The sequence below is a fragment of the Rhagoletis pomonella genome, unplaced genomic scaffold, assembly GCF_013731165.1.
Source record: "Rhagoletis pomonella isolate Grant_MI unplaced genomic scaffold, Rhpom_1.0 Rhpom_scaffold_00002, whole genome shotgun sequence".
NCBI lineage: Eukaryota > Metazoa > Arthropoda > Insecta > Diptera > Tephritidae > Rhagoletis > Rhagoletis pomonella.
The window spans coordinates 49,760,289-49,781,707 of record NW_023458556.1 but is presented as its reverse complement, the minus strand read 5'-3'; the positions used below and the strand labels follow the sequence as shown (position 1 = coordinate 49,781,707).

Sequence of the window (21,419 nt, the reverse complement as noted above, 5' to 3'; positions counted from 1 at the left end):
GCCAAACCAGAGGTATTCTTTATCAAATACAAGACCGAAGAAGAGGCACATCATGCACAACAACAAATTCAAGGTAAGTAAAAGCAGCAAAGTGTAATAAATACTACACTAACTAGCTACTATGTATTAATGGCGAATATTTTTCTGCTTACAGCCGAGTATGACAAAATCGAAGGCACATCCGAGCACACCAATGGCGGCATTGGCCAACAACAATCGGTTGTTGGTATACTGGATGGTGGCGTTGGTGCAGCCAGTGGCAGCCATGGCGTTGGCGGTGGTATTGCTGGTAGCACTTATGGCTCTGGAAGTGGTGCTGGCATTGGTGACATTAGTGGTAGTGGCTTCGTTGGTGCTTCCAGTACAAGCATTGGTGTTAGCCAAAGCGGTTCCGGTTCAAGTGGCGCTAAATCATCCACCTACTTGCCACCATCCAAAGTAGTGTAAAAGGCCAAAAATTTCGCGTTTTTCAGATTATTTTGTTATGACAAGTGGATTGTAGAATAAAAAATGTAAACAACTGAGATTACTTAAAAAAAAATATTGTTAAATGTTACTCAAATAAATAAACGATAATCCTTTTTTGAATAAAAAATACATATATGTATATTGTAAGTCCTAATATACAGCTAAATTTTTGGTGATTTTAAAAAGTAAAAAAATTACCCCAATCGGGAATGTGAAAATATTTATGAAAGAAAAACTTGAGTAATGTATAGCAAATGTATAAACACTCAGGGTATTCTCTAAGTCTTGCAAAACCCTGCACGGTGCAAATGGAATGCATCGTAGAACCGGATTTCCTATGGGCAAAACTTTGCAAACCATGCAATCCGTACACCGTGCAGGGGTTTGCCAGATTTTGGAGTAAGTATTATCACAATCATTTTTAGTTCTCGCCCCTTGTGCATGCTAGATTCTACTGGCAAGATTTTCGAGCATACTATCAAAAATCGGTTTGAATAGACAAAAAACCAATATATAAATCCAAGCGCTACAACCAGATACATAACTATTATAAGAAAAATAATAGAAGTCAATCAATAATTATTATATTAAGATAACAGATTTTTCAGTCAACTATTATAATTAATCAAGGACTTATATTATAAATGTCTTTTCATAATAATTATCAGAGAGATAAATATTCTTAAGTCTTCAAAGACCTTTATTTTAAGATTTATATTATAAAAGTCTTTTTATAATAATAATGAGTCCGAAAAAATTGTTAAAGCCTTAAAAGACGGGGATTGTTCAGGGCCATTTCGGGATTAGCTGGGGACCAGTTCGGGGCTAGGTGGCGACCAGTGCGGGCCTAGTTGGGCAGTAGTTTGGGATTAGTTCGGGACTATATACATATATAGTATAGGCCCAAACTAGCCCCCAACTACTCCCCAACAAGTTCCAAATTGTTGAAGAACTGGTTCCCAACTTGCTCCGAACTGGCCCACAAATAGTCCCGAACCAATCCCGAAGTGGTCCTAAACAAGCCCCGTTCTTTAAGACTTAAAAACATTTTTCGCACTCATAATTATTATCAAAAGACATAATAAAAGTCTTAAAATAAAAATCTTTGAAGACTTATAAATATTTATATATCAATGAAAATCATTATGACAAGACTTTTATGATATAAGTCCCGAAATAAAAGTCTTTGAAGACTTAAAAATATTTATCTCGCTGATAATTATTATGAATAGACTTTTATTATATAAATCTTAAAATAATAGTTATCGATTACTTAAAAAATGTCTCACACAGAATTATTATCAAGAGGCTTTTATAATTCTTACGAAAATTTGGTTGATATAGATATAGTAAACGCGCTTTGTAGTCTGAAGATACCAAAATACCTACAAAAAATCATCTCCAGCTAACTCGCGAAAGTGTTGCGCTACCGCTGCGACAATGGATTCGTGGAGAATGAAGTAATGGCGGGTCTACCCCAGGGAGCAGTATTAGGCCCTATTTTGTAAAACAGCATGTATGATGGCATCCTACGGCTTGCCGTTCCTGAAGGCACCACGCTCATAGGCTTCGCAGACGACATGTGGATCGTCCTTACAGCTAAGACGCTTGCCAAAATTGTAGCCATCGCGGAGAGAGCTATAAAAGCAGCTGAGGAGTGGCTAAGCGCGAAATTTCTAACACTAGTAGCCCACAAAACGGAAGCCATTCTTATCAGTAGTCGATATAAGGTAAAGTAATTTAGGGGGCACCATTATATCTCGGTCTTGGCGGGGGTAGTGAGTTCAATACTCCTTTACGGATCGACAGTCTGGCGTGACGCTTTCAAACTGGTATCCTACATACGAGGCATCAATGCTACATACCGCTTACGTGATCTTAGAATATGTTCAGCTTACTGAACTGTTTCCGAGGATGCAGCACTCATCGTTGGGATAGCACAACACATGGCAAGTTGACTTACCGCCTTTATAAAAAATTGACATCTGGCGCCATAAGCAGCATGGAGAGATAGACAACTAATTGACTCAAATCATCAGTGGTCACGGCTATTTAAAAGTCTACACCGCTTTGAATCTGGCCAGTACTAAACTTACATAGAAACGAACTTCTTAGTAGTGTGGTTAACGCCAACCAACACAACAGAGGAATAAAATGAGCAGTAACGGCCGTAGAGCTTAGTGCTCAAAACCACCTCCTGACGAAATACCCAATGGTGCTACCGTGGGATCGGTATATAGACGGTAGGGAATTAGGTGGGTTAAAGTCTCCCACTGACAGGGTTAGGTTTCCGATGCTTCCTTCTCTGAAAAACACATAGTTACTAATTTATTGCAGTTTTCATATTTTTGTAAATTACCGTGGGATGTGGGCATGGTTCTTGTCTGATTTTAAAAAATTTCAAAGGGTTCCTTAGTGGGGCTCTAAGCAATGTTCGTACCGATGTCGCCCCCTTTTGAATCCCAACCTGCCTTGGACAAGGAGAAACTTACCTACTAAATTTCGTGGACATATCTCAATTTTTTCTCGAGTCATCGTGTACACGGACAGACAGACGGACGGACGGGCAGATATGGCTTAATCGACTTCTCTATTCATTCTGAGCATTTATTTATACATTTGTCTATATCTATCTCGATACATTTCGGCTGTTACAAACAACCGTTGTACGAACAAAGTTATAATACCCTTGTGAACAGGTGCGCGCGGGTATATAAATTCCCGAACAAAGGAACTTCAAGTACTCAATATAAAACGCGAATATATCTTTCAGAGCCAGGGCGAGGGAGGTATTACTCGAATACAATAGATGTTTTAAGTTTCTCTTTTGCTCCTGTTAACTAGCAAGCGGATTCCCGAACAAGGGCATCGGTGTGATAAGAACCACTGTCGGCACTTTTAAGATCGCTTCTTAATAAACGCATTCAGTCAGAACTTCTTTAAATTAATTTTTCCAACGCTAACGATATCCCTGCAGTAAGATTTAGAGACAGTCTGACGAAGCGCTAGTTTCGAACTACATGTATCAGAACTATCTCTGAATTAGTGCAAAACGGATGCAGGCTGGCACAGTTGAACCTTGCGGTGTAAATGTGCAAATGCTCACTACTCGTACAATACGAAAGTAGCTCACCGAGAAGACCTCCGACTCAAGCATCGTTGGTCGCGAGTTCAAATCGCGGTGGAGGCAGTTGTGAGTACCGATTCAAATTTAATAAATTTAAATTGTTGCGTGGAGATTACAAAATTTTTTTTTTAAAAACATATGTAACAAAAATGGAATCTATAAAAGAAAAGAAAAAAGGAAACAATATCCAAAATTCGAGTCTTAAAAACGGTTTCTTATAAAAAAAACTGTCCAAAACGGAGCCGGTTAAAAAATTAGTTGTAAAGTAATGCACTAGGCGACAACTGTCATCGCCAATGACATCGCCGTGTAAAACTGGACAGTTGAAAGCATTGCTGGGGTATTGTGCTAGAACTAGTACTGTCGGCAAAAAGTATAACGTTAAATTAATAGTTTGAATGTTCAAAATTCTTCAAGCTCTTCTGGCAGTTTGACAGTTTCCACAAACTCGCCTGGCAAAATAGTCCAGGCGACTGCGGGCTAGTGAGAAGCAAAAATTACTCTCTCACAGTGGCTCTCAACAGCCCGAGTACCAACGAAAGAAACACAAATTGGGCAATTTCGAGCACCCGCAGGTGAGCAAAAGAACAGACTAAATATTTTTAAATTATTAAACTAATACTACTAGCACTGACGCACAAATGGGAAAATGTAGAAATATGCAAGAAGTGGTCGCACTTGTTGAAACTTTACTCTTACAAGGATTACTTCGCGGTGATTTCAAAAATGAAATGGGTTTTTCTTTTTGTTAAGGCTACCAATTTCGAAAAACCCGGGTTTTTAGGACCAGTTACCTATTTAATTTTATTATGGTTATCTCAAAAATGAAATCGCTTCTTTGTACCGGTTACAATTTTCGGAAAATTCAATTTTTTGCTACCGGGTACAGATTTCGTAAAAAGCGGAATTTTTTCGACCATTTTTTATATGTGTAAAGAGCTAAAACGAATTTCTTCGATGCTCCCATTATTCTTGGAATCTTTTTTTGGTATAATATGTATTTAATATTAAATCGAAACTAACAAAAATCTCAAAACTCATTCAACGAATCTCTTCATGACATTGGTAAATTTTAAAATCGGGTTATAACCACGCCCACTTCCTATAGTATAGTATTTTTCAAAAAATGTAAACTGATATTTCGATAATTGCTACTCCGCTTTTTAAGGGCGTGGTCACTCCGCTTTTCTCAAAATTGGTAACGGGACCTAAAACCCCGGGTTTTTCGAAATTGGCAGCCGGTACAAAAATCCCGATTTTATTTTTAAATCACCGTGAAATAATCCTTGTAGAAGTCAAGTACGACCACTTCTTGCACATTTTTCAATTTGTGCGTCAGTGCTAATAGTACATAAGAGTTTGATTAATTGAAAATATTTCCTGTCAAATTGAGAGATACAACATTGTACTTTTTTGATTAAAATTGGTTTCTGACAGCTTGGTACCATTTTTATCCTGTGTGGATTTTTTCCAGGCACACCTACCTACATATAGAGCCAGATTGTCTGTACTAAAACTCACCCACTGATTTTATCGCCTTCCGCAGCAGCAAATCCGACTGACTCTTATCCAGTGTATCGATTTCACGACACGAACGATACAAACTCGAAATCATTGACTCCACTGTGTATGAGGCGCCAGATGATGGCAACATCGATATGAAACGGTTCAGCTCATTCAGCTCTTCAGTGGGACATATGTAGAAAATAAAGCAAATAAACTAAAATATACATAAACCACAAAATAAGAATTACAACGTACTGCTTACCTTCATATTCAGTATAGGTCTTGTAATTCCATTCGCCACGCTTTATTACATAGTAATCATTCTCCGCATATTCACGTGCAAAATTACCACACGCCCACTCGTAGGTGTCGTGGCAGGGATTTTTTGAAATATTGGCCCATAAAAGCAACTGTTGACTGGTTTGCACGCACTCCTTCTCAAGACACAGTTCGGCGCGAAAGTAGAATGGCACCTCCGGCCAGAATGCGATCATCATGACAATTATGACTAAGAGTAAGGCACAAAAGCAAACGGTCGTTATGTAAAGTATACGACGTTTACGTGACAACTGCATCAGTGCGTCTAACTGCATGCGACCTGAAAGTAGGAAGGCTTTAACGGGCAGACGGCATGGAGGAGCACATGAAATGAGAAATGAGAATGGCATATGAATTAATGCATGAACTGATGATGTTACATGAAATGCAATGACAAAGATAGAGGCTCACTCAACTTACCACGAAAGCCATTGGCAGCTGCATTACTAGCGCCACCGGACACACCACCATCCGCTTTGCTATTACCGTTGCCCTCAATATTATCATCGTTTTGCGATTCCACATCCTTCCCCGCACGACTACTTGTATCAATGTGCAATTTCTGTTGGTTGGTGGTCAAGGGCGCTGTTTCGCTACCCTCGAGTTGCTGCTTTTGGAGATCATCATTTTTGAGGCTGCGATCGTCAACCTCATCGATGGCGCAAATGCTAGGCTTGTACTTTCCCTGATTGAGAGACATTATGCTATGCTGGTTGAGCAAGTGTGGCAAGTTTTTGGCAGTTTGAACGAAGGATATCAATAAGTTTTATGAATTCGCTAAATGGTTAACATGCTGGTAGATTGTTCATGTGCGAGGTGGCCATATGGTATCTAAAAAGAATGAAAGATTACATTACTAATATGCTGGATTTAAACGTTTAACGGTATCTACATAATAGAAAACGGGATGGTTTAATCGTCATATATGTATGTACATATAATACAAGTAAAAATTTTTTCGTTTTGAAATTCATTGGCGTTAAGTACTCCGTTCTAGTAGCTACCCACCAGATTTCAGTTCTTATTAACCTAACGCTTCAGCCTAATTTTAGTAAATTTAAACTCACCAAGGCTCATTTACTATTGCTAAGTAACTATTTCGATTATTCCAGTAGAATTACTTAAAAAATAAAAATGTTTATAGCCGAACGCACAGTGACTCAAACAAGTGATTAATAGGGGATTTTATTTTGTAACTATTCATAATATTTTTTGAGCTAAAATTTTGTGTTATTTTTCGATAGAAACTTTATAGAAAACTTAACCAAAATTTAACGAATTCTTATCAAAATTTCAACTTTTAAATCTAATTGTTTAGAACATTTATAGCCCATACAACTTTAGTCTTATAAAGTTTAATTTTCAAACGGATAAAAATCTCGTTGATTTTTGAGATTTTTTTAGGGGAATCTACTATGAAACTATCTTTCGAGGAAAAATACCTTGGAATTATTCTGGACTCCAAGTTGATTTGGAAAAAGAATTTAGAGGAGAGAGCCAAGAAATATCTAGAAGCACGTACTACACGTGCAAAAGGACCTTGGGAAAGCAATAGGGGCTATCACCGTACGTCACCTATGGAATGTACACCCCAGTCATCAGATTAATTGCAATCGACGGGTCCTTGGAGTGGTGAAAGGCTCTAGACAAAGGGAGTATTAAGAAAATAATAGGAAAAGTGCAAAGACTCGCATGCCTTGGCATATCGGAGGCAGTGAGTAGCGCCCATATTTTCATCCATCCGCTGCATACTTTCATCCATGGTCCGGCCGCAAAGAGCGCTCTGCGGCTCAGAGAAGCCAAAACATGGAAGGCAACCAATTTCGGGCATGCAGCAAAAATGGGCGGCTAGTCTTATACTTACAGGTCTATTCTGCACTGGTAATAAAAAGTTTGTAACCGGTAAATAAAGTTCCTGTCAATTTTTAAACCCTTTTCGCATTCTGTGTACTCTTGTAACCGGTAAATTATGTTACCATCTCATAAGCTGGTAACAAAGTATTGCCCCGTGAAATATGCAATGCCAGAATTAGCACAATTCTTCATAGCTGAATCGCTGAATATTTTAACTGCATTACCAACGTTCCTAGAATCGCGGTGACAAGAACTGGTAACATTTTTTGGTAATAAAATTTCCCGGTTACAAAATCTTCGGTAACGCGCAGAATAGACCTGTTAGTAGTAGACTTCCAGAAGCCATTATTTTTGTCGACAGTGAGACTGCACTTAAGGCATTAGGGTCTAAAATAGTGAAATCGGGAATTGTATGAAAATGTCACACCACGATGGCGTCACTGAGCCGTATCAACGTCACTCTATGCTGGGTTCCCGGACATAGTAATATTGAAGGAAATTAGTCGGCTGATGAGATGGCCAGATGCCAATAGAAGAAGCGAATAGCTCCCTACTACCACCGTTTAGCGATCACATTAGGAAAATTAATGAGTACACCGTGGCCGTGACGAATGACTTGTGGAACAAACGGGAAGACTGTGAAACCAGAAGATTATCATGGCCGCGGCTTAGTAGAAAAACGACAGGCGACATATTGAAACTCAATAGATTTGCCTCAGAGTCCTTACCGGCGTCATCACAGGACTCTGTGCAATTACATAGCACCAATGCTTAAATGGTGTCGAATACCAACAGGTAGTCTCTGCACAGGCTGCAATGATGAGGGTTAGGAAGAGTCAATTGACCACTGTCTGTGTCGATGTCCAGGTCTGCAGACGAAGCGACTCAAGCACTTGGGTTCACGCTTTTTCAACAGTCTGGGCGAGGTAGCGGAGGTGGAACTGTTGGATCTCCTCGGCTTCATCAGGGGTAGTAATTGGTTCAGTAGAATAATGACCTAAAGCTACTCTTTCTATTAGGGGTACGTGTCTCCTCCTGATACTCACTAAAAGAAAGTATGGAATATTCCACACACGCCCTCCTAACCTAACCTATCCTAACCTATCGGAATGGAGTGTGCCGCTTTGCTAGCCTTAGACACGTTTCGCATGCCTCGGTTTCCAGATATCAGACAGCTGAATCAAAGTATACGTGAAGTTATTAGGGCTTTAACACAAGCCGGTACCCGATTTCATACATGTTTTACCGGCATAAAGGCTGTTGGGACGTGCCCCAGAATGGCCTTTCAACACATGCCAAAGTATTTTTTTTACCATTTTTATATCGAAACACGTAGAGTTAAAATATAGGGCGGGCATTAGCAATCTGCCTGCAATAGCGCCAATATCGAATGATTGTATGGGGGCCAGCCTTAAGAATATTACATCAATGATCTCAAATTAATATTTATTCTCATAGTTACAAACAACATGGACATCCATGCTCTGCTTATTGCATATGAATGTACACACATTTATGCGCATACACATGCATTTAACATTTATTTGTTAATTTAAGCATTTCAATGCCGATATCGATGGGTCAGTAGGCTAATTTACAATCAGACGAGTTAAGAAACTGTCCAGATGCATAAGCACACATAACACCTATTCAGTTCACGCGGGATATGTACATTGTATGTACATTAAAGTGGTCGAAAATAAAAAAGGTTAAAATGTCAAGTCATCACTCCTAGGGTTTTTCAAAATGGAAAAGAATACCCGAAATGTTTGTTAAAAAAAAAAATATTTTTAGAACTGCCTCAAAACTCATGGAGTTTTCGATCTATTTTGTATGGGGAAAAACACTATTTCATTGCAGTAGTCTAGAATTTCTTAAAATCAATATTTTTCGATCGGAAAACTCTGTTTCTCTTCAAGAGACTTCCAATAATAATACCACACAAATCCTACACCGAACTTTGCCCCTATCGCTCCTTTTAAGGGCAGCTTGCCTTTCCTTCGCATCAGAGATAGCTCTGTCATTGACCAAATTTTAATTATTTAACCTTCTTTAAGGTCGTCATCAGAAGTGGGGCATCTCGTTCGAGGCTTGTTGTAATTTTTCATTAGAAGCTTGTTCCACGTGGCAGGGCCCAAAACATGCGGACGACCGTATTCTATGGTACTAAGTAATCTCCTTCATTATGTTTGTTGCAGGACTGACACCCGTTTGCAACCGCCACCACGGGTGTCCTGCGCTGCTCACCGTGGTGAACCCTTAATTTAAATATAACTGTATGTGGCCCCACCAGGGTTCGTTCTCTCACATTAGCCCGCTTTCAGCTGAGCGTTTAGTAGTTTCCCAAAAGATAACTGGTATGACTAAAAGTTGTGGCGTTTGGCTACCAATAAAAAGCTTTTACTACTTGCACTCGAAGCTATTCTTCAAGCTCCGAGCTCTTTAACGCCCAAAAAAATATCATCAACAAGCAAATGTTAAAACTATATATCACTGTAGTAATTTGTATTGGAACAAATAGTTCGCAGAAACTAGTTGAAGTGTATTCAACTTTAGTATTCTAATTTTCAACATAAATACTAATGTAAGTACATATTTATGTGAGGTACATATTGTGCAAATACTATTTCTTTTATCCGTATGTACATATCTGCAGCTCATCGCATTGTTTGAGACCGCTTTTGTAAAAAGACGATCAATTGAGAGCAATTGACTGCAATTTATGAGCTGTATGTTGGGCTGCATAGCGACAGTGGATGCAGTACCACATGGAAATTCACAATTGCCTTCTTGAATATTTAGTTTCCTAAATTTCTCAACATAAATAATTGGAACTTAAAAAAACAAGAAACTTTCAAAAAATAATAAGAGTTTGCACATGGTATATGGTAATACTATTTACAAGGGTGATGCAGTTTTTTAACAGCAATTATTTGGGTATGTTAATGTTTAATGTTTATTTTTGGTACTAGAGGCTTTTTGGCAGACTTAATCATAGTTCAGCAATGCGTAAAAGTTATCCAGCGCGTGAAACAAGGGCCCTATTGCGTACGTCTGCGCTCTTATTGAGTCACCCTATATTACAAATAATTCGACGGATCACGTGAAAGTGTTTGGAGTTGTTGAACGATCCAAAATATATGAGTATTAAGATGAAATTCTATGGCTTATTAGTAACCCATTTGCAGGTACACATTTATTATTTTTTCCTACTAGGAATAATTTCTGAACGGCAAGCCATTTGCTTCACAGACAAGTTTGTCACTTAAATGGATTGACAATTCGCCTGTCTATTTTATACTTAGCATCATAATTGCAGCACAAATATAGCGTGCGATCAACATTATGACAAAGGTGTAGTAATGTTGTAAATAGGGTTGCCACTGACGAAAAAAATACGTACCATCAACTTGAAAAAATCCTCCAAATCTGGAAAATTCTTACGAATAACATTTTTTTAGTTATTTTAACAAAAACTATAGTTTTGTTCTATTTTTTTAGTTATTTTCATAAAAATTAAAATTTTTATTTAACTAATGATATGGTATTTGAGACCATATTAATGGCATCTTCTCGGTATCCTTCAGCCGAAAGCGAAAGTGATGAAACTAAAGGCAACAACGAAACTGCATCCTTTGAAAAACCTTCAATTGCAGTTATTGCACACAAATACAGTGACTTAAAAAATCGCCTGGTGATTTTTTTTTTATATTCGAATGTTTCTGAAGTAAAAATTTGTTTCCTTTGTTTTTTTTTTTATAAGAATATTGTTTGCGCTTTTTCGTTTAACAATTGCCATTTTTTATATTAGGATAACAACGAAAAATAAAGCTGGAACGAAAAGTTTTATTTGTTTTTTCAAACCGAATTTTTTGACAAAACCCCATTTTTTATCAATTATGGAAATAATTTACCAAAGTGGCAACCCTGATTGTAAATCTTCATGTTTGTGTACTCGGTGAATGTAACCAATAAACATTGGGCTTGGTTAACAAATCGAAAATGATTGGAAAACGAATCTTTTTTTAAACGTCGCACCTTCGATAATGAATGTCAAATAGGTTAGTATTCGATTCGAAAACTAAGCCACTTTCAGCAAAAAGGAACCTTCGTTATCCAATGTATTTTCACTTCGTTATGAATTCGAAATCTAGCCCATTATCGAAATGAAATTTTAATCAGAGAGAGGGATTATCTGTCTTATATTTCCCTTCGAGAATGAGATGGATTTCATTTTCTCTCTTGAACTATTCTATTTCTCTTTTTTTTTCGAACGAATTTCGAGAGTGGGAAAACTAAGGTTGGTTATTAGTTCGTTCTCAGTTCGATATTCATATTGGATATCGAAGGTCATTCTCGAACGTTCGCCACAATGTTTATTGGGTATGTATTTATTTTTTTGTGTCCGACCGAAAGCTTTTGTTTTGTCAGAAACGAAAAATAAAAATAAGTTATTATGCTCCCATATTTCTTTAGGTGCAATAATTTATAGATTTTTTTCGTCCAATGAAAAAGATAGTGTAGTAAATAAATAATAACTTTTATAAAATAAATGGTAAAACGTTTGCGTGCAGTAATGAGTTTCAATTCCGAAATTATTTACTATCTATGCTTTCAATATAAAATGATTCACATATATTAGGGTTGTCCTTAAAAATATTAACGTCGTGAGACACTCTTTATTTCGTTCGACGTATATGCTTTGCTTAAAAAAAAAAAATTGGGGTTTGAAAAATTTGATTTTCTTACATCGCGAAAATTCGACAAAATTTTTTCTTTGACCAGATATATCTCAACTAGTTTATGCATTTATATACAGGAATAAGTTTCAATAATACGTTAAATTTATCAGATTTCAAGTGAAAGCTTTCTCTAATGTTTCGCGATTTTTTTAACTTCCATTTTTTCAAACCATGGTAGTAACCCCTAACTTTTTTTTAATTTTGAAATTTTCGTGAACTCAATGCATTAGATTACAACCCTACTAAAAATCCATACATTAATACGCTTTATTGAAATTTTTCGATAGGAATTGAAATAAATTCTGTCATAAAAAACAAATTTTATCGAAAATTATTTATCGAATCATCGAAATTTATCGAGTTATCCAAGTTTATTGAGTTATCGCAATATATCGAATTATTCAAATTGATCAATGTTTTTGAGTTGTCGAAATTTATAGACACATAAACTTAGTTGTCGAAATTTACGGACAGTTAGCGAGCTATAAAAATTTATGGGATTATTGAAATTTGTCAAGTTAATGATGTTTATCAAGTTATCGATTTTTATTGAATTTCCATTATTTAAAAAAATTTATAGAGTTATCGTAATGTATCGAGTTTTTTCAACTTATTGAGTTATCGATATTTTTATATATATATATATATATATTTATTTATTTACTGAAATTTTGGCGATTTATCAAAATTGTAAAGGCTTATTCAGTTATCATTGCTTATCGAATTATATCGTGTTACCAGAGTGTAACGAGTTATCGAAGTTTATCAACGGCTTTCGAAAAATATGGAGCTATCAAAATTAACCGAGTTTTCAAAATTTATAGAGGGATCAAAAGTTTATCGAGATGTCGATTTATATCGAGATATTTATATACATTTTTGAGCTATAAAAATTTATCAAGCTGTTTTTGAAGTGAAACTTCTTAGCGGCGGTTGGTTGGTGGGAGTAAATTGGCAAATTCAACGGAAATTCCACACGGAAATGATGCAACAGAAATGATGCAACAGAAATGATGCAACGGAAATGGGGCTGAAACAAGTGCTTCTTGAGTGTATGTACATGGTATGAATTTAACAAAAACTTGCTAATAAAAGGTTAAAGTATAACACTTAAAAAAAGGCCAATACAAGAATGAAAATAAAGATGAGTACGTACATAGATAAATAAAAGGATAAAGGCAAAGGTAAAAATAAAAACAAAAGCAAAGATGCGTAAAGATAAGGGCAAAAATTAAGATCAAGGTAAATTTAAACACTTTCCTTACTTATATAGGGGCAAAGGTGAAGGGGAATATGTAGATGAAGAAAATGATAAACATAAAAGTAAAAACAAAGATTAATATTAAGAAAAAGATGAGGATGAGGATACTGATAAAAGTAAAGATGAAGATAAAAGAAGAGAGATTAGATAAAGGTATTTATAGGGAAAAGGGTATACGGAGATAGAGACACAGACTCAATCTGGGAACTATTTCGGGATTTTAGAGATTTTCAGGATTATCGGGAATTATCGATATAATAATCGATATTTTTATCGATTTTGCTATCGAAATTTTTATCGATATTGTTATTGATTTTGCTATCGATATTTTCGGAACCTATCGATATAATAATCGAGATTTTTATCGATTTTGTTATCGTTATTTTTATCAATTTTTTTATCGACTTTGTAATCGACATTTTTAACGATTCTTTTATCGACACTTTTTATCGATATTGTTATTGGTTTTGTTATCGATATTGTTGTAGATTGTATTATTGATATTTTTATCGAAGTAGTTATCGATATTTTTATCGATTTTGTTATCGATACTGTTGTCGGTTTTTTACCGATTTTGTTAGCGATTTTGTTATCAATATTCATTATCGACTTTGTTATCGATATTTTTATGGATTTTTGTTATAGATTTTGTTATAGATATTTTTATCGGTTTTGTTATCGATATTTTTATCGATTTTCTAAGCGATTTTTGTTATCGATATTTTTATCGATTTTGTTATCCATATTTTTATCATTTTTGCTATCGATTTTGCTACCAATATTATTGTCGATTTTGCTATCGATATTTTTATTGGTTTTGTTATCGACATTTTGTTGGATGTTACTATTGATTTTGTTATCGACAGAGTACAAAGATAAAAATTAAGATAAAGGAAAACAGAATAAAGACAAAAAATATAACCTTAAGCAAAAGCAGATGTACATATGTATGTATGTATATGTAACGTAAGTTTCACTTCTCCAGTGTGGCCCAGGCGCACTTACTTTTTTTTCTAGAAGATTTGTTTCTAACTGAAATGTCACAATTATTTCACGCGAATACCGTCGAATAACGAAAAACGGGTTTTCACTCCACTTGAATCACAAATCAAACACTCGATCGGACACAATAATTAATTCAAGAACAAATACCAAGCTATGTATATGTATATGTAGATATGTATGTACTTATGTATGTAAATACGAATATACCCAAAAAGTAAACATAAGAGTAGTCAAACCAATTTATTGACTTTGCACGTTATTTGAGCTTTACAACTCACAAAAGTATTCGTGTTATACCAATTAAATTATGTATAAACATTCACAACAAACAGCCCAACAACAATAATAAAAAAACACTGAAGGCAGAAGTAACGTGCCCTATACATAGCTATCCCAAATTGTCATCGAGTTCTGTATCTAGGCTTTAAAACATCAATATAAATTTCATACCATTGACACTTGAATTTTTTGTACGAAATGATTTGCCGATCACTGATCACTTAATATATTTGCAATTCATCACCTTTTCAAAGATATTTATTCACGGTGTTGTCTTGTCTTGCGCAATCAAATAAACTGTCATCGCTGTCAGTGGACCTCCATTCGCGCTCGTCAAATCGTTCGCATTCACTACAGAAATCGTTGAAAGTCATAGTGCGAAAATGGAGCACAACACGCGTAGCTATCAGGCAATTAATTCATTACTTCATCACAATTTGATAATAATAAAAGCGACTAGCGTTCTGAATTGTGCAGCTACTTTAGCTACTTCTCGGTTGGTTAGTGCCATATAGTGGCTATGGTTTGTATGCAGAAGCGGTATGCAAACAACAGCTTTACACACCAGTTAATACATATGTACATACATAGTTATTTAAAATTTACGATAAGATAAATGACTTAAGTAAAAACAAAACATACGTAGAGTACTTAGTTACCGAAATGGGAATATAGCACAAGTACTATGTAGTTATATTTAATATACGCCAGCCGCGGTGACGAGCATTTAGTGGTGTGTACTAACATTCGGTAGTTCCCAAGTTCTATCCCTGGTGTGCACAGCATTCAAAAACTATACAAAACATCTTAACTAACAGCTGTCACCTTTCGGCGGGAAACAATGCCAAATATCCCCAAGTGTAGTATTTCAGCCATCTGTCGGTCGTAGCTGGCGTCAACTGTAGTGCCCACCATCTGTGAGACACAACATAAGGACGAATTGAAGGAAAAGTTCGGCCAAATGTGGTAGAAAAGTGTGCGACAAAAATATTTATTTTGTTTTTATTCCGACAAACCAACGAATTACTAAAGCAGAGTATATAAAATTGATATGTACCAGTACCTACTGGTATATACAGTGGTGGAAAAAATAATAGAAACTTTTTATTTTGAGCAGTTTTGGCTATATTTTGTTTATCTGATGTTTAATATTTTTTATAAAAAGCGCTTTATATAACAAGCATCATATAAATCGACATTTCAATATTTGTACAAAAACTATAAAAATTCAACAAATTTTTCTAAAGTCCCGCAAAAGTTTCACACATTTTTTTTAGAAACTTTAGACGCTACAAAATCGCGTTGATTTTAAAGATTTTTTTTGCGCTGCTAGGCATTTTCATCTATATAAAACGAAGTTTTTAGCATTCTTTACATGGAAGAAAAAGCACAATACCGTCAGCTAAAAAAATTATTGAAAATCAATGCAATTTTCTGGCCTCTTGAAACATGCAATTTATCCTACTAAACTTTAATGGGTCATAAAATTGCATGCATTAAAATTTTCTAAAATTTCTGAATAAACAGTTTGAAATTTTTGGGGGGTTTTGGTAAAATTTTTTGAATTTTTATAATTTTTGTAAAAAGCTTGCGATGTAGATTTATATGGAGCCTGTTATATAACATGCTAGACTTTTTTAAAAAAAATATTAAACATCGATAAACAAATGGAATATACATAGACAAAATAAAAAGTTTCTATTATTTCTTCCACCACTGTACATATTAATACATTTATTTCATTTTTTCTTTTCAATTAAATATCGCGTTACACAATGCCAGTCATTCAAATGAGTTGAAAGTAAATTTTAAATACCTTGAAACTAATACGATGCGCTGAGCGTTATGACGACTTTGACGCAAGATTTTCGGCTTATCTGATTTAGTGTTCACAAAAAATGAAAGTCTGACTCATGAGATAAATATTTTATGCAATATAAAAGTCGGTATTTACTTACTAAATATGTACCTGCATACATATGTATGCATGAAAGCATGGCTAATAATTTCGTTAGCTGGTAAACATACATACATAAATATAAGTATTTATTAGTCTTTTTTTAGTGGAACGGGTCTGGTGGTGAACGAGGACAAAACGAAGTATCTCCTGTCATTACACAAACAGTCAGAGCATACCCACATCACTGTTGACAGTGACAAGTTTAAAAAAGTAGACGACTTCGCATTAACGCCAACAATAACATCAGCCTTAAAATGCAACGGAGAATCACCCTTGCCAACATGTGCTACTTTAGACCGAGTAGGCAATTGAGATGTAAAGATCTCTCTCGACGTACGAAAACCACAGGCTATAAGTCACTTATCATGCCCGTCTTGTTTTATGGCGTAGAAGAATGGACAATAACAACATCCGATGAGGCGGCTTTTGGAGTATTCGAGAGAAAAATTATGCGAAAGAACTACGGACCTTTACGCGTTGTGATGGCGAATACCGCAGACCATTTAGCTGTATGAGCTGTACAACGATATAGACATAGTGCAGTGAATTAAAATTCAGCGGCTCCGCTGGCTAGGTCACGTCGTTCGAATGGACCGAAACCCTCCTGCTCTGAAAGTATTCAACGCGGGTCGCGATACTGGTAACAGAGGAAGAGAAAGGCCTCTTCTGCGTTGGAAAGACCAGGTGGAGAAGGTCTTGGCTTTACTGGGCATTACCAATTGGCGTCAGTTGGCACAGAAGAGAAATGACTGGCGTGATGTTTTGGACACGGCCAAAAGCGCTAATAAAGAAGAAGAAGAATATAGAAGAGTTGTCTTCAATCGCTAGTATATGTATGTAGATCTTGACGGCAGCTATAGATGACACATTAATAAGTCACTACTTTTACTGGATTTCAAGTCATTTATGTATACTACCACAAAACAATTTCTTATAGCTAGACTGCGGATATTTATGCAGAAAACAAAGCCTAAAAATATGTACCACAAAATTTTTAAAAATGTATACATTTTGCTTATATATATATATATATATATAGTTAAGTGGTACATATTTGTAGGCCTCGTTTTCTGCATAAGTAGCCGGATTTATAGCATAGACCGACGACAGCAGCGCAGTTGATCTGATAAAAACTGTACCTTGAGCAGTAATTGCGAATTAAGGAAGCCGCTAATTAAATCAGCTTTTTTTGGGGATGATTTTTTAGTTTGTAGGGAAATCTGGGCATTATAAATTCAAAATTTTAAGAATTTTTGACCCTTGTTTAGCAGAGGGAGAGCGGGAGACCAGGTTTAGAGTTGTGGTCGAGTTAGAGTTGTAGAGGAGGTAGGGATTACCTTTGCGAGTGGTTATGTATCGAGCTCAATGAGCCCGTATGGTGTATAGGTGCACATCAAGCCAACCACGCACTCCATATGCCTGCTATGCGAGCGAGAGAGAGAGAGAGTGAGATTTGCGGGCAGGCTGATGAAGCGGTAGCGCAAGACCCTTTTACCATGTATTAATTGGGGGACTCCATTGGAGGAGTCATGCTCTAGCTGCCGTAGGCTGCTGTGCAATGAGCTGGGATTTATTCAGGGATGCAGAGCCCCAGTATGGTTTGTAAGCCGTAGCTTACTACCATACCAAAAATTACTCCGGGAGTGGAGTGGGAGCGATGCTTAAAGCACCGTGTGATAGCCAAGCTGGTTAAGCGTTGACCATAGCTGAAAATGACAGCGACTTACCACTTCACTAAGTTCAGCGAAGAGATATTTGAGAATTGCATACAAAATGCATCCCAATTAAGAACGACCAAATAACTTTTAAACACTAGTGCATGTGTTTGTTCGCTGCACTTGGTTTTGGGCGGGAGTGCAATACAAGTGCGTGTATGTGTTCGCTGCACTTGGTTTATGCGGGAATGCAATATAAATGCGCGTGGGTGTTCGCTGTTCTTTGTTTATGCGGGAAATGCATAAGTCGCTTAAACACCCTTGTTTTTCTTTGGCGGCCACTTTGGTATAAAAAAAGTCCTATTAACCTATATTTGTAATTTTTTTTTCAAAATCATCATGAAATTTCTTTCAAATTTGGGGAATATATGTCGTACAATTTTGTTGGTTTTACTCCGGAAAAAATATCTATTTAAAGCACCTTAATCTCAAAACTGATATCTTTTTAGGATAATTCGGAACTAGTCCCCTTTGATACCAGTTAGAACTAGTTACTCATGTTCTTCTTAAAAATCAAACTAAGTTTCAAGTTGATATCTCTAGAACTTTAGCTAAAATTGAATTTTCACCGCGGACGTCAAACTCGTTTTCTCTATTTGGTGATGCAGTCACCGTTCTAATTCAAATATTAAATTCACAGAAGCAAAACTTTTGGTCATAAAATGTTCGGAAGAATGCAGAAGAGAACTGTAAATAGTAAATATGTTCAGTAAAAATTGGCTCGTTATTTATTGTTGCCACAAAAGCTTAAGAAGTATTGTTATGAAGAAAAATTTAAGGGGAATGTATTTGACCTTAAGAATTTTATCCAAATTTATACTGAGAACAAAAAAAATGTGTCCTCCCTATATTCATGCGAAAAGTATCTCTTTAGTTCCGATTGGATCAAAACGGCGACGCTGATGGCTAACTGTACTAGCTTTATCATAAGGGTCTGATTATGCATACTTCGCATAACTTCGCACAACCATTTGTAAAAATGTAACTTAAGAAAATGTGAAGCAAAATCTAAACGATTGCGCTGACTTGGGCTGTATGTCGTGAATGAAAACGGGTACAACTGAAGGGCCAAGTGCAAAAGGGTTTTGTATACAAAATCGTTTGAGATTTTCTTTCTTTTCCTTAAAAGCGAATAAGTACATACATATGTACGTATGTCTGAACGCGAAATATTCTGAATTTATATATTTTAATCGATACTGAAAGTTCAGTTAAATAGAAATAGCTGTAATTAAGCCAGTAGTTATTATGTTGACACCTTTGAGCATTTTGGAATCGGAATTTATGTGCATGTCGTATTTAAACCAAAGAAGGTGCATAGTAGCCTTTTGTTTGGGACGTGTGAATCACTATGCATCTTCTTAGTTGTATATGTTCTTTGCTTAAACCAGAGATTCCCAAAGTGGTCCAGGTGGACTTCCAGGTGGACTTCCAGGTGGACTCCCAGGTGGGCTTCCAGGTGGACTCCCGGGTGGACTTCCAGGTGGACTCCCAGGTGGACTCCCAGGTGGACCTCCAGGTGGACCTCCATGTGGACCTCCAGGTGGACCTCCATGTGGACCTCCATGTGGCCCGCCAGGTGGACCCCCCAGGAGTCCATAGGAGACTAGACGAGGGTCAATGTCGGCGTGAAAGAAGGGGTTCACAAGTTTTGAGTGGGGGTCCACGAAAATTTATCTGATTTCAATAGTGAAGAACAAATATGATGGCTTGGCTTTACCTAAGATCGGCAGATAATAAACTGTTCCAAAGAATTCATCCAACGTCTCCACCTTCTACTACATCTTTCAAATTTCTGTTTTAACTCTGTCCCGTTCTCTCATGTGGGCAACCTTCTGTCTCAACATTTCATTTTCAAAGTGGCAAAAGTCAATCAGATCGATCTCTACCCAACGTAAATGGCACTGTAAAATTAAAATTCAGCTGTAAAACTACGGAAAGACGGTTGATGTTAAGACAGTGGTGGTAAGAAATTCGGTAAGACAGATATGTTTTAACAGTGCAAATTTTCGATCTCCTCCTGACATTTCTATCTTAGCTTCTTAACAGAATCGGTAGAAGGTGGAGACGTCGGTTAAGAGAACAAAAAACAATTAAAACAGATAAGGCGAAAAATAGATTTTATTATTTTTGGTCCACGGACTTGAAAATATGTTTTTCCAGTTAGGCGGGGATATCGACCCGATGGTTAATTTAGTAAGTCTTAATTTTCTTTTTTAAAACCTCCCTTATTTGTTTTTTTTTTTAGTGTATTTTAAGAGAGAGTTCGAAAAATTCCTCACTGAGGAATAAAACTTCCATTTCAAGAGCAATCAGCGTTAATTTCCTCTTTTGTGAGTTAAAAAAGAAACAGCGCTCTTCAGCTGGATTTATTTTTTATATACATAACTCAGTTTGGGAACCTCTGGTTTAAGCCATAGCTGTAAATGTTAGTTATGGAATTCATTCACTACTTTATTGCAAGCCATCAATTGTATGAACATATAAAAGTTCAATGACATGTTCGAAAAACACAAAATGAAGCTCTAATGTATATGTGTACATATGTACATATGTAAGTATATTGTACATATGTATATTGTATGACAAAAAAAAGTGATGTATTCAAAGATAGCACACAAAATTTCAAACAAAATCCACCGCATTTAATTACATTTGGCAATAACTGTCATTGAACTGTAGCGCAATTAAAGCTTGGAAACTTGTGTACTCTTTTGTTGACAAACATATGAACGTACATTAGACTGTCCCATAAAACCAAAGTTGTTTTTTTCTAACGCATACCCTCTCATTTTATTGGTTTTGTCTTAAAAACTATCCAAATAAAATTGTATGCAATTCGAACCACGGCAACCCGTGCCGACCCGATGATCTTCAAAGACAACAGCTTTCCGAAAATTTTCATGCATGTAGAACACAAGCCACAAGAATACTTTAAAAAGAAAATAATGAAGTCATCAAAATGTATTAAAAAAAAAACTAAATTTTGTATTAACTATCAAATGATTCTACGAACAGAATGTGCGAACATTATGTGTCGGACGTTACTGGTTTTTGTCGTTGAGAAAATTGATTTTTTAAAGCAATAAGTATTGTGGTATTCAAAGCTTTGTTTAAAGAAGTAAAAGAGGCAAATCTTCTTCTTCTTCTTTTTTGGCGCTGTAACCGCCTAAGCGATTTTGGC

The 21,419-nt window shown here is 36.2% G+C and overlaps 2 protein-coding genes across 3 annotated transcripts in view; one reads left to right on the top strand and one right to left on the bottom strand.

Moving 5' to 3' along the window:
• The window catches only part of LOC118733766 (partitioning defective 3 homolog B), a 317,593-nt gene that overhangs the window by 89,752 nt on the left and 206,422 nt on the right, over positions 1–21,419 (top strand). The window lies entirely within an intron of this gene.
• LOC118733769 (protein gone early-like) lies at positions 5,117–6,250 on the bottom strand (the record flags this gene model as incomplete). Of its 2 annotated transcripts, none has more annotated exon segments than XM_036463318.1 (3): positions 5,117–5,278; positions 5,364–5,714; positions 5,840–6,250. In XM_036463318.1, coding segments are annotated over 3 exon segments (793 nt in total), but the record flags the coding sequence as incomplete, so codon positions are not given.